The sequence below is a fragment of the Tachypleus tridentatus genome, chromosome 1 (genome assembly GCF_004210375.1).
Source record: "Tachypleus tridentatus isolate NWPU-2018 chromosome 1, ASM421037v1, whole genome shotgun sequence".
Taxonomy (NCBI): domain Eukaryota; kingdom Metazoa; phylum Arthropoda; class Merostomata; order Xiphosura; family Limulidae; genus Tachypleus; species Tachypleus tridentatus.
The window spans coordinates 11,862,701-11,875,141 of NC_134825.1; the positions used below are offsets into that span (position 1 = coordinate 11,862,701).

Genomic DNA, 12,441 nt, shown 5'->3' on the forward strand with positions numbered 1-12,441 from the left:
TATTTATTCGTGACCTTCGTTTCACCAGTAAAGGTTGTGAGTAAATAATATACTTGCGAAACGTACAATTGTTTTATTTTTCTTCAATATGTAATTATGAAGATTCACCAGGTATCGGCGGTGTTCAAGTATAAATAACATAGTAATAACCCTGATGTTAAAGATAAACACTTAGGTTCAAGAAATCTTAATAGAAAGAAATAGAAACCGTGTAACTAGAGCGCTTTCGGAAGATTAACCCTTCTTCTTCAGGGGGAAATTTGGAGTCAACGAGTCAAGAAACCACATAGAATTGGAAAAGATAGTAAAATTTACTTAACACTTACTGTTTCTTTTTAATTACATTTAACTATACTTGTAACTTAACCCATATAAACGCGGTTTCTTTAAATATTATTACAATTTGTTCTAATTTCATTTACTGATCTGCGAATCATTTGATATTTACCAAAACTTTTATATTTTTGCTTTAGTATCAGGAGTCGAACATGGGAGTTTAGCACTGTAACTACTTAAAGTTACCGCTGATCCACTGAGGACGGATATAACATGAGCGTAATTAATTGGGGCTGGAATGCACTATGGAACAAAATTTTTACTCTTTCTTGTTCCTGGGCAGAAAGTGTTATTTTCCAATTGATTATGAGTAAAGAAAATAGAAAAGACCTATTTTTCTCTTCAAACTTTGCTTTTGTGACCTGGGAGCGTATAACTAAAACATGATGGGCGACTATATTTGGAGTCTGATACGTGAAAGTGATTTACATTACAGTCGCAAATCTCGAAAAACAACTCACTTCTAAACACTTTTTTTCATTTTTGTATAACTTTAGTATAAATACATGTAAATCTTGATTTATATGTTGTTTTATTCAGACCTTATATAAATGAAAATGTGCAAATTTGTCCGTTTTTACATAAAAAATAGGTTAATTTCTAAATTTCATTATCCAGGTCACAAAAGCAAAGTTTGAAGGGAATAATGGCCATTTTCTTTACTTTTACAACATAAGCAATTAAGAAATAACACATACTATCCAGAAACAAAATTTGTGTTACATAGTGTTATATACATAAACACGAGGGATCATATAAAAGTTTATTAGTTCAGGCTTTATAAGGACGTACAAACGTTTTAGAGCCCGGCATGGCCAGATAATTAAGGGGCTGGACTCGTAATCTGAGGGTCGACGGTTTGAATGCCCGTCACACAAAACTTTCTCGCCCTTTCAGCCGTGGGGGCGTTATAATATGACGGTCAGTCCCATTATTCGTGGATAATAAGAGTTGGCGGTGGGTGGTGATGACTAGCTGCCTTCCCTCTAGTCTTACACTGTTAAATTGAGGATGGCTATATAGATCTCGCGTACCTTTGCGCGAAGTTCAAAACCAAACGAACAAACAAACAGACGTTTTAGAATAACGTAAATAACTTTACTTTTTGAACATTCGACCAGAGTATATTACAATTACTGTTAATTAAACATCTTTACAGTTTATTTTATAGATATTTTAATTATATAAAAAATGAACATAAATAACAATTCCGTTCATGATTTAGAAAAATTATGAACTTTACCATGGTTTGTCTCAATCATGAACAGGAAAAAGAGGGGTACAATAAACCAGTTTTGTTACATTTATTCATGTTTTTAATGAATAAATGAATACAAGTAACACCAATAAAATCATCAGCATGGATTACAGGAAACAAACAAATGATATACCGACGATTTATTATCACCAAACGTCGACAACTCTGTTACAATAACAATTAGAACTCTATGTCTTTACTAACCACTGACAAAAGCATTATTATAAAGGTTAATAGCAGTACAACATCTGTCCTCAGCTGGTACAACGGTAAGTCTACGGACTTACAACGGTAAATTCAGAAGGTTCACTTCCACTTGGTGGATTCCGCAGATAGCTCGATGTGGCTTTGCTATAAGAAAAACATACACACTGTTAAATGTTATCAAATACATCTGGGGTTCCTGGTAGAACTATATTATTATACTATTTATACAGCAGTATAAATTATTCTGCTTAGTTATTAAATATACTATTCCTAGTACTATTTGTTTTATTGTTGTCCAACACTTAGCTTAAAGACTTATAATACTAAAATTCATGGTTCAGTTCCTGCAAAAATAGTCCATTGTATGACGATGGGTTAAAACAATGTCGATAAATTAATTTATGTATCGTTTTGTCTTTGATTTTCTAAGTTGATTAACAAGAGCCTACATTATAAGCATCTTTGTATAAAAACTGGTCCAAACTCTCCCTTCCCTCGAGCTAAACTTTCACCACTCCCATCCACGTTCATCCTTAATTTTTGAATATCAAGCATTCTTGCAGCATGTCAACCCCGATTCCCAGCCATCAAAACTAGGTCAAAATTTAGTATATAAGATGTCTTCTGACCAACATTGTTCACGAAGTCCACTAACGGCAAATACAATTTTTCGAGTCTTCTGTTGGTCAAAGTCCATCTAGGCAACAATGCTTAAGGTAAGATCCTCCCGTAAATGTTTTAGTACACAGCTTTAAAATAATCGACAGTTAGAAGTGATTTTTCTCTTAGTTGTATCTTAAGTATTACCTCAAGAAATTATCGATATTTCTTCTCTTTCACCGTGAAACTTAGGATAAATTGCATGTATTTATTTACTGAGAAATAAACATATATAAAATAAAATAATACAGCATTATCTTTTGATTCCAGGTACTTGTTCTGTGTATGCTGGCTACAGCTGCCTATGCTGGTTATCCTTTCTTTGCTGCCCCAGCTGTCAAGTTTGTCCATGCTCCAGTTTATCAACCTGCGGTTAAAGTTGTTGCTGCTGTAAGTTCATCTTTTATATTTATTATAATTTGGATTAAAATTTCTTTAAGAAAAAATACATATATTGTTCTCTAGAAACATATTGAATCTTAAAAGAAATATTTATTCCCACATCAATTTAAAAATCCGAAAACATGATTAGTGTAGCAACCAATTAAAGAAATTCTAGAAACGTTACCAATCTAGAATGTGAACAAAACAGTTCAGTAAAGAACGTGACTTGATGTAATTTATTGTCATCTTGATGTTGTAAATGTAAAGTTTAAACATATGAATTCGAGTTATTGTTGTTGTAATTTCTCTGCTATTCATATTATAATTTTAAACTAAAAGTATTTTATAGTAAGATTAAAAAGTTCATACTTCGGGAAAATGAAACTTAGAACAATACATTTAAGCTCCCGTCAAATTAAGAAACCCAAAATATGACCAACAGAAAATTTAACCAAAGAATAAAGAAATGTCTTGTCAATCCAGGCAGAAAGATACCAAAAAGTGAAGATTTTTAATGGTTCAGTAGAGAAAATACTTTGTTGTTTTTTATTGGTCACCTTATTGAAGTAAATTTTTAATATATATAAAATCTCATACTGTGTAATGAAGTCTATAAAATGAAGAGAAGAAAAATATTTTTTGATTTCAAAATTTATTATATTGAGACATGATAAAGAGAAAAGTGTCAGAGATAACTCGAAAGAACAGTACTAGCATAAAAGTATGAACATTCATGTATTACACAGAAAATCCAGTTTCTCTTTTAAATGCGGTAATTATCCACTACATTTGGTCTCAAACCCTTTTGAATACAGTGAATTACACTGAATCTTTTCTGTAAAGACACTATTTTAAAAGTGTTAATACATTTTGTATGAATTTAAAAAGTAAATTACAATGTGCTTTTCTCAATAAATACATTAGAATATTTCATATTCTGAAGATTTATGGTCAGATTTGTACATGTGTGTGTGTGTGTTTTCTTGTGGCAAAGCCACATCAGGTTATCTGCTGAGCTCACCAAGAGACATCGAACCACTGATTTTAGCGTTTTAAATCTGTAGAATTATCGTTCTACGAGCGGTTGGAGCAGATTTGTTGTGTTATGCAAGTAATTTTTCTTGGATGTGAAATCTAGTGAATTATTACATCTTTGTATATTTTATCTATATATTTGACTCTGTCTTTTATATTGAATATAACTTGAAGGAATACCTACTAAAAGAAATATGCGATTAGATCACAAAAAATATTTCAAACATGAAGAATAGAGAATTTGGATTAATTTTATGTAATAACGAGGGCAATATGAAGCATTAACTGAATCTGGATCTGCTATCAGGAGAAGCCTCAACCGTTTGACTTCAGCTACGACACCAAGGACGAAGACGGTAACACTCAGTCCCGCCAGGAGTCTGGAGATGGAAGTGGCGCCGTCACTGGCAGCTACTCTTATACAGATGCAAACGGTCTCTACCGACGAGTATCTTTCACAGCTGATGCTAGTGGATTCAAGCCATCCATCGAAACCAATGAACCAGGTACTGCTAATGCCAACCCTGCTGATGTCCAGGTGTCAGTTCAGGAAGCCCCTGCAGTTAAGGTCAAGGCTGCCCCTGTTCAAAAAATCATCAAACTCGTACATGCTCCCTACTACCACGCTCCTTGGGCCTACGGTTATGCCCACGCCTAAATATATATAAGTTTGTTTCGTTGTAGAAAAATAACCCGGTTTATAAAGTTCGTAAGTTCACAAAGTGTTTTACGTTATATTTTCTTAATAATTATTTCCAGTTCTTGTCTGCTTTACCTTTTTATCATCGCTTTATTAAATTATTTACATGTTGCTATGTTACGGGAATAATCCTTTTTGTATTACTAATGCGTACTGCTTGTTGCAATAAAGTGGTTTAAAAATAATTGTATGCACATATAAAAAATTCAAGATATTTGATAAATACGAGTCACGAAGTAAGGAGACAAGGACGTCAGTAGTTAAATATTCATAAATATTGTGACTTATTGAAATAGTCATGAATAACATTGGTAATTAAACAACTACTTTAAAAAATCCGTGCATAACTAGAAGCCCCCCCTTATCAATGGCACATCGGTATGCTTGCGGACTCACATCTCTATAAATCGGGTTTTGATAACTATTGTGGGCAAAGCACGGATAGTCCATTGTGTAGCTTTGTGCTTAATTCCAAATAAATATAACCAGAAAATTCTGGATTTAGCTGCAAAAAGCCAGTTTAAATATTTAAATACTAATTAAAAAGTTAAAACCACATCTGAAAATATATCAAACACATTCGTAATAAATACAAAAGTTAAAGTATACGTTGTCTAAATAAATAAATAAATATCTAATGAAATGAAAGTTTTCAGTTTAAAGTTGAATAAAAAGAAGAGTTAAACAAGAATTAACTGTAAAAAATAATAGTAAACTTGGATACACACATATCGTTATACAGAAACATAAGATATGTCATACGGAGATTATTAACAATTAATATCTTATTTTAATGAAAATTTTATAGTTAAGAAAAAGCTTTCCGTTTTATTTCAACGTAAAATAAAAATGCGAGCTAAAAATTTGAATTCATTAAGCATATGTGTGTTTTTATAGCAAAGCCACAAAGGGCTATCTGCTCAGCCCACCGAGGGGAATCGAACCGCTGATTTTAGCATTGTAAATCCGGAGACATACCACTGTGCTAGCGGGGAACCCGTTAAGCATCTCTGATCTGAGTTTTTATAAACAGGATTTTCTATTTTACAGAAAATAAAATATGTTTAAAACATTCAAATCTGGAGAATAGAAAATACTCTTACAGTACTTGAAGAATACATAGAATTACTAAATCATCTCTCACACACTGTAATAAGTTCTTTAACATTCTAACATTATATTCGTTAAACCAAGCTCTCAAGTTGATGAATTTAGAGTTAGGCAAAAAGTATAATTTCATTGAATTATTTTCTTATTCAAAAATACACTAAAAACTCATACGCAAAACTTAATATAAGAAATTCGATCGTCAGTTCAACAGAGCGGAAAATAAAGTACGTTACGTTTGTCTCTATTAATTCCATTAAATTTTAATTAATAAGAATATTGAAGATTTCTCAGACAAATCGAGACAGAAAACCTTGATTTTGCATGCAAGAAATTTAATATAAAGAAGTGGCCAAAATTTGGCGACATTTTGCCATTGTTTTATATTCTATTTTACACTTTTGTTATTTTCTCACCTTCTCAGTTATCTCTGGAACTAATGTAAGAAAAAATTATTCGTATATTAATAACCAGTGAATAAAATACTTTCAACATGACCTGAACTAAAGCAACATAAACGTGATATGTGATCATTACTCATGCATTTCAAACAGTCAATATCATATTTAAGAACCAGTTGAGATTTATTATTATTTCTATGGTAATTTGTATTAAACCTTTAACAGTATAATTTACACTGATTAGGAACCACAACAGTGTGATGATACCTTCACTACTATAATACTACAACTAAATAAAGTAGATTACTTTGTTATACCTTATGTTATCAAGTGTTACAGAGTATAAAAATAACGAAGTACCTTGGATGTAAACATCGGATTTTATAGTTCTGTGAAGGAGAATGATAGCTGTGGTTGTTAACTATTTCATAAGTTTCTGTAACTTGAATTGAAGTACTTCTAAAAAGAAAAAGTTATTACTCTGAACTCCATGATGTGAATGCCATCTCTTCTCATGTAATCACATTCATACTAAGCATTCTGTAAACACTTCATAAAAGGCGTCTGTTGACATCCCTATAATCGAAGTAGAAATACAATAAATTTCTTGCACATTTTGTTAACCTTGGTGTCAACAAGAGAACTTTTATTATTTAAGTTTTACACGGTCAGTTTCTGTACATTTAATAGTGTGTCGATTCGGGATTCATCTCTTGAACCACGCAGCTGAAGTCATGGTAAGTAATTTTCTCTCTCTTGTGTTTGTATAACAGCTGGTCTGTGCGTGTGATTACAATTCGTTTTATATTTTGTGAAGATCAATGTTTTCCTTCAATACGGTTTCTGTTCAACTTTAAATAGAAAGTTTAATCTCATTAGATATTTCTTACTCATCTAAAGCAAAGATGCTTTAAGTATATGTTTTGTATTTAAGACCAATGTTTGTGATTGATTTTATAGACTTGGTTGTGTCTCTTCTGCACTTAAACGATGAAATTCACTCTTTACCACTTAATACACGATATTCTTGTTATAATGAATTCCAAAGTACTCGTTAGTTAATTAACTTTATTCAAAATCATCACAATGAAACGTGAGGTGAACAACAACGTTGAACACTTAAGTTTTCCGTTATATCTTCTTCTAATACCGCATAATGTTTCTTTACTCACATTTAATAGTTCAAAACATTTTGACTCCTTGTTTGTTTCTTTTTGAAATTCACGCAAAGCTACATGAGGTCTATCTGTGCTAGCCGCCCTTAATTTAGTAATGTAAGTCTAGAGGGAAAGCAGCTATTCATCACCACCCACCGCTAACTTTTGGCTACTCTGTTACCAACGAATAGTGAGATTGATCGTAACATTATAAAGCCCCCACGGCGGAAAGGACTAGCATGTTTGGTGTGACAAAGATTTTAACTCGCGACCCTCGGATTAGTATGTCTGTATTAAAGTCTTTAATCAGTTACACTATAACATCTTTTTCTCTTAAAAAACTTTCAAAACGTCATGTACATGAAATGTAATTTTTAAAACATTTTATTGCACAGTAACACTACAGAACAATTTAGGTTCATAAACATAGCATTAAGCAATAATTTATTAAAACAACAGAAAAACCAAGCAACCTGGAACTGGAAGTAATTACTGAAATGTGCACATTAAACCGATTCAAATATTTTGAGGTGGGTTATTTTTCATCAAGACAAGCTTATACATATTTAAGCGTGGACGTAATCATAGGCCGAAGGAGCGTGTTAGTAGGGAACATGTACGAGTTTGGTGATTTTGTGGACAGGGGCAGTCTTGATCTTAACTTCAGGGGTTTCTTGAACTGACACCTGGACATCAGCAGGGTTGGCATTAGCAGTACCCGTTTCATTGGTTTCGATGGATGGCTTGAATCCACTAGTATCAGCTGTAAAAGATACTCGTCAGTAGAAACCGTTTGCATCTGTATAAGAGAAGCTGCCGCTGGCATCGCCACTTCCATCTCCAGGCTCCTGACTAGCTGGGGGGTGTCGTAGCTGAAGTCAAAAGGTTGAGCTTTTCCTGATTGTACTGAAAATTTGTAATACAGCTAAATATCGTATTTAATGTTCATACAATGAAAGAACGTTCTTTATTCTTAATGTTTCGTATACTACCCTTGAAACTATTTGAGATATTGGAAGCAAAGTAGGATTTGCAGCAAGTAAAACAATAAAATAATGCAATGTATTTTATGACCAGGTGATCGTTATTTTCTATACCAAAACAAGGCTGACTTTAAAGAAGTTCGTTTGTTTCTAAACATGCAGATCGAAATGAGAAAATAATTGATGTGAGAAAGATAAACCTGTATGTTTGGTGGTTTATTGAAATGCATTCCCTTCATTCAGAGTAAATTATGAAATGAAAAAAATTGTATTTATCTGGACTTAGAATGAGCTTTATTATCTAATTCATATTAGATAATTCATATTACTAATTCATATGTTTAAATTTCAAACTTTCCCTATCAAGATTGCAATAACTTACATCAAATGTCTTTCTTCACTGAACACATAAAAGGTTATATGTGGTATCATTCTTCATTATCTTCTTACTAGGTTGGTAAGATGTGACACTGCTCAAAATTTAAATTCTCTGATGTTTATGTTTTCGAGTCTGTAAATAGATGTGAGGTCAAATGTTTCATTCAAGATTGTATTTGTTTCTTTTAGTCTTTTTTTTCTCGAATAGTTTTTAGTCGCAATTGTAGTCAGTATATTGTAAAAAACTTACAGCAGCAAGAACTTTAGGTGCAAGTTAATAAACTGGAGTCTGGATAATTTTAACAGCTGGGGCAGAGTAAAAAAAGGTTACCAGCATAAGTATCTTCAGCCGAAATACACAAAAAAAGTACCTGAAATCAGAAGGTGATGTATTATTTCTTTTGCTTAATAAATAAATGTAACAATTTTTATTACGTTATACAGTTTTTATATTTATATTTCTCAGTAAAAAACTATAATAATTTCTGATGAGTGTTACAGTGAGAGTTTGTATTAAATTTGGGTATAAGGTAATTAATTTATAGGAAATTATTGCTGAATACTTGAGAGTTTTAGTTTCTATATATTATAATATGTATTACGATGAACGTAAAATGACTATTTCGATGAAGACTTATCTCAGTAATGCACGGAATTTTTATTTTAGAGATAGCAGTTGTTGTTAATTTAAGGAACAACTAATTTATAAGTCATTTCTAACCCTTTATTACTTTGAAACTGTACAAAAAAACGTCTATAAAAAATTATACCTTCAGCATTGTGCTGTCTGTATGGACTGTAGTTAGCAGAAGACTAACTAAGTAATATGTAAGTTACTACAAAAAATAATGAAAGAATAATTTGTGATCGTGGTTTTAATTATTCTAAAAGTTGTAGCGTTAGAGACATAGTTATACTGAAAGTTTACAGATGTTGTTTTCATTTCACCAACCTATAACATCTGAAGAAATAAATAGGAAAATAAAAAAATTAGTTATTTATGGAATTGATATAAGAAGTATTGAAAACAAAGTAAATGCTGTAATAAAAATACACAAACTGATATTAGCTGGTTAGATCTCAAAACGATTTTCAGTCCATACTCTGATTGGTATTGTGACCATATAGCTCAATGCAGTCTTTTAAATTTTCCAAATAAATCAATACACGTTACAAATGGTGTGTTAGTGAAATAAAGATCTCATTCCGGTAACTTAGTACTGAATCTGATATATTCTAATGCCAAAATCGAATTTTCAACCGCAGTTGGAACACAGCCAATAACCTATTGTATAATTATGTGATAAACAATTAACAAAGTCAAATTTTGCTGAAGTCAAAGTTTGACAAACTAAGTTTCCTTATTATAGAATATTGAAACTACAGAGACATGTATTTAAAAGGATTGGTTCAAAACAGTGAAGAAATCATCTTGTCATTTTGAAGGTTTAGAAAATTGTGTTGAAATTCAAAGACACTTTTTACAAATTCCAATGTTTTCTTCTTTTACTAGTAGCTAGTATACTATTGAATGTGAATCAGATGATTCATTGTATACGTGCTATTGCTGGAAAAAAGCGAGTTCCATATGTTTGGTTTGTATGTGCTATAAGAATAACAAACAAATCGAACTATTTGTTCAATGTAGAGTTGCATAAGGACTGGCATATGGTGCAGCCGATTAGTTAGCTGCCTTTCTATGATCTCTAAACGACTATTCTCAGGTGACCCTTTTGTAGATTTGTACGAAATTTGAAAACAAACATTATTTTAAACTGTTAATGAGGTTCTAGCTGATGTACTACAAACTCTCCTATCAGATGCAGGAAATGAGTGTAATTTTATCATATATTATCTTATCTAATTTTAGATTAAAAACTTAAAATGTAATTGTTTAAGAACTGAGGTTGTGAGCTGTATCATCTTTCAATAACGTAACATGGTTAACTCTAAGGAACAACAGCTAACGAGGTTTCATAAACGACTTTATGTGATAAATTATTTCTGATAAAGTTCTGCTTTGTATGATATAGTTATTTAATTGGTCTCAGAATAATTTTCTTGAAGTATTTCTAGACGACTACAAAACAAAAATTCTTTACAACGAAAACATTTATTATTGAAACATCTGACATGAAGCTAGTATAATAATGTTCTTTCATGTTACTACACTAATTTTGAGTATAACATTTAAAAATTATATAATACTCGTTTTTCACATCACACTCATAAGAGAAAATTGTGGGTTTTACTAAGTACATTAATTGCAATTTTTCAGTATACCACTGTTTAGGACGTTAAAGTTAAACTATTTTTTGTTATGGGTACCACAGAATAAAAAACAATAATCTTACTATGACGTACAAATAAATAAGTTACTCCTACTGAGGTTATAAACCTCAGTTTTATTAAATCTTGTTTATCGTAACAACGAATGATTTATTCTGATATCAGGAAACATTATAATATTTATTAATGTTGCTTTAGTTTTGATGGATTAATGGAGTCACTAATATAACTTACAAAATAAAGGTTACCATTATATAATGATAGCACCCCAACAGCAACAGTACGTATCTTGCTGTGAGAACACTGGAGGCAACGGTCGATAATCAGAACTTAACATTATATTCATAAAATGCAAGAGATCTCAAAATGCTAGAAAAAGTGCTGTTAAACAAATTAAAGAAGATATATATAGCTTGTGATATTTAATGTAACAAAGCTGTAGAAATCAAGAACTGGTATACGACATCTTGGATTTCTTGTTTTGTTGTTTGTTTGTTTCGGAATTTCGCACAAAGCTACTCGAGGGCTATCTGTGCTAGCCGTCCCTAATTTAGCAGTGTAAGACTAGAGGGAAGGCAGCTAGTCATCACCACCCACCGCCAACTCTTGGGCTACTCCTTTACCAACGAAAAGTGGGATTGACCGTCACATTATACACCACCCCACCACGGCTGGGAGGGCGATCATGTTTAGCGCGACTCGGGCGCGAACCCGCGACCCTCAAATTACCAAGCGCACGCCTTAACGCGCTAGGCCATGCCGGGCCCTTGATAAACAACACTGATGTGAATAAACAAAATTAGGATTAGTGAACGTTTAGCCTGAGAGGAGAAATGACTTAGACAGGGTTGTATTTAAAATATTACAGTATTGAAGACTCACTTTAATCAACATATGAAACCATGGGCAAAAAATAGGCATAACTGTTGCTTTAAGTCAACGGTACGGAATGAATAATCCATTCGGGAACTGAGCTATGGATTTTAGCGTTATGAGCTTCTCACATACTGCTGGACCACGAGGAGACAAAGAAAACTAGCAAAAACATATGTGAACAATGATACGATATGAAAATGAAATAATACTTTTTGTTACACAAATAGCCTATTATAAAATTTACATAAACAGAAGCCACCCACAACTAAATGTATTTAAGAATATTTATTTTAAATACCTTTTAATCTTAATTGTAAGACTTTAATGAGAGGCTGAAAACGAATATGAATTTATCTGTTATTAAACCAGGATCGTTGAGGATCGCTTATGATGAATCATTCGTGTACCATTTGTTTCTACTGTAGTTTCTGATGAAGGTCTTGTTGGTGTTACTTGTACTAAACATGAACATTTTTAATGAAAGCAACTGTTATCTCTCTTTATTGTATTTTTGTTAGCTATTATTCACATATAGATATATATTTTTTCTGTTTATTTTAAATATTGAACGAAACTGTAGCATCAATGTTTATTGAATATTTAAAATGTCTATAAAATAGACTGAAAACCTATTCAGGAAACAGGAGTATTCACCTTTTCTTACTTTAGG

General features: G+C 32.0%; 1 protein-coding gene across 1 annotated transcript; it reads left to right on the forward strand.

Annotated features, from left to right (window-relative positions):
• The first annotated feature begins 2,401 nt into the window (after nucleotides 1-2,401).
• Nucleotides 2,402-4,765, forward strand: LOC143240758 (cuticle protein 10.9-like). The gene is made up of 3 exons (XM_076483788.1): nucleotides 2,402-2,517; nucleotides 2,732-2,851; nucleotides 4,188-4,765. The coding sequence occupies exons 1-3, from the start codon at nucleotides 2,509-2,511 to the stop codon at nucleotides 4,536-4,538; spliced, it is 480 nt and encodes a 159-aa protein (XP_076339903.1). The 5' UTR covers nucleotides 2,402-2,508; the 3' UTR covers nucleotides 4,539-4,765.
• The last annotated feature ends 7,676 nt before the right edge of the window (nucleotides 4,766-12,441 follow it).

Excerpts from the sequence above, each read along its gene's own strand:
- LOC143240758 (XM_076483788.1), top strand. Across the intron at positions 2,852-4,187 it reads CGGTTAAAGTTGTTGCTGCT|GAGAAGCCTCAACCGTTTGA; the intron begins GTAAGTTCATCT and ends ATCTGCTATCAG.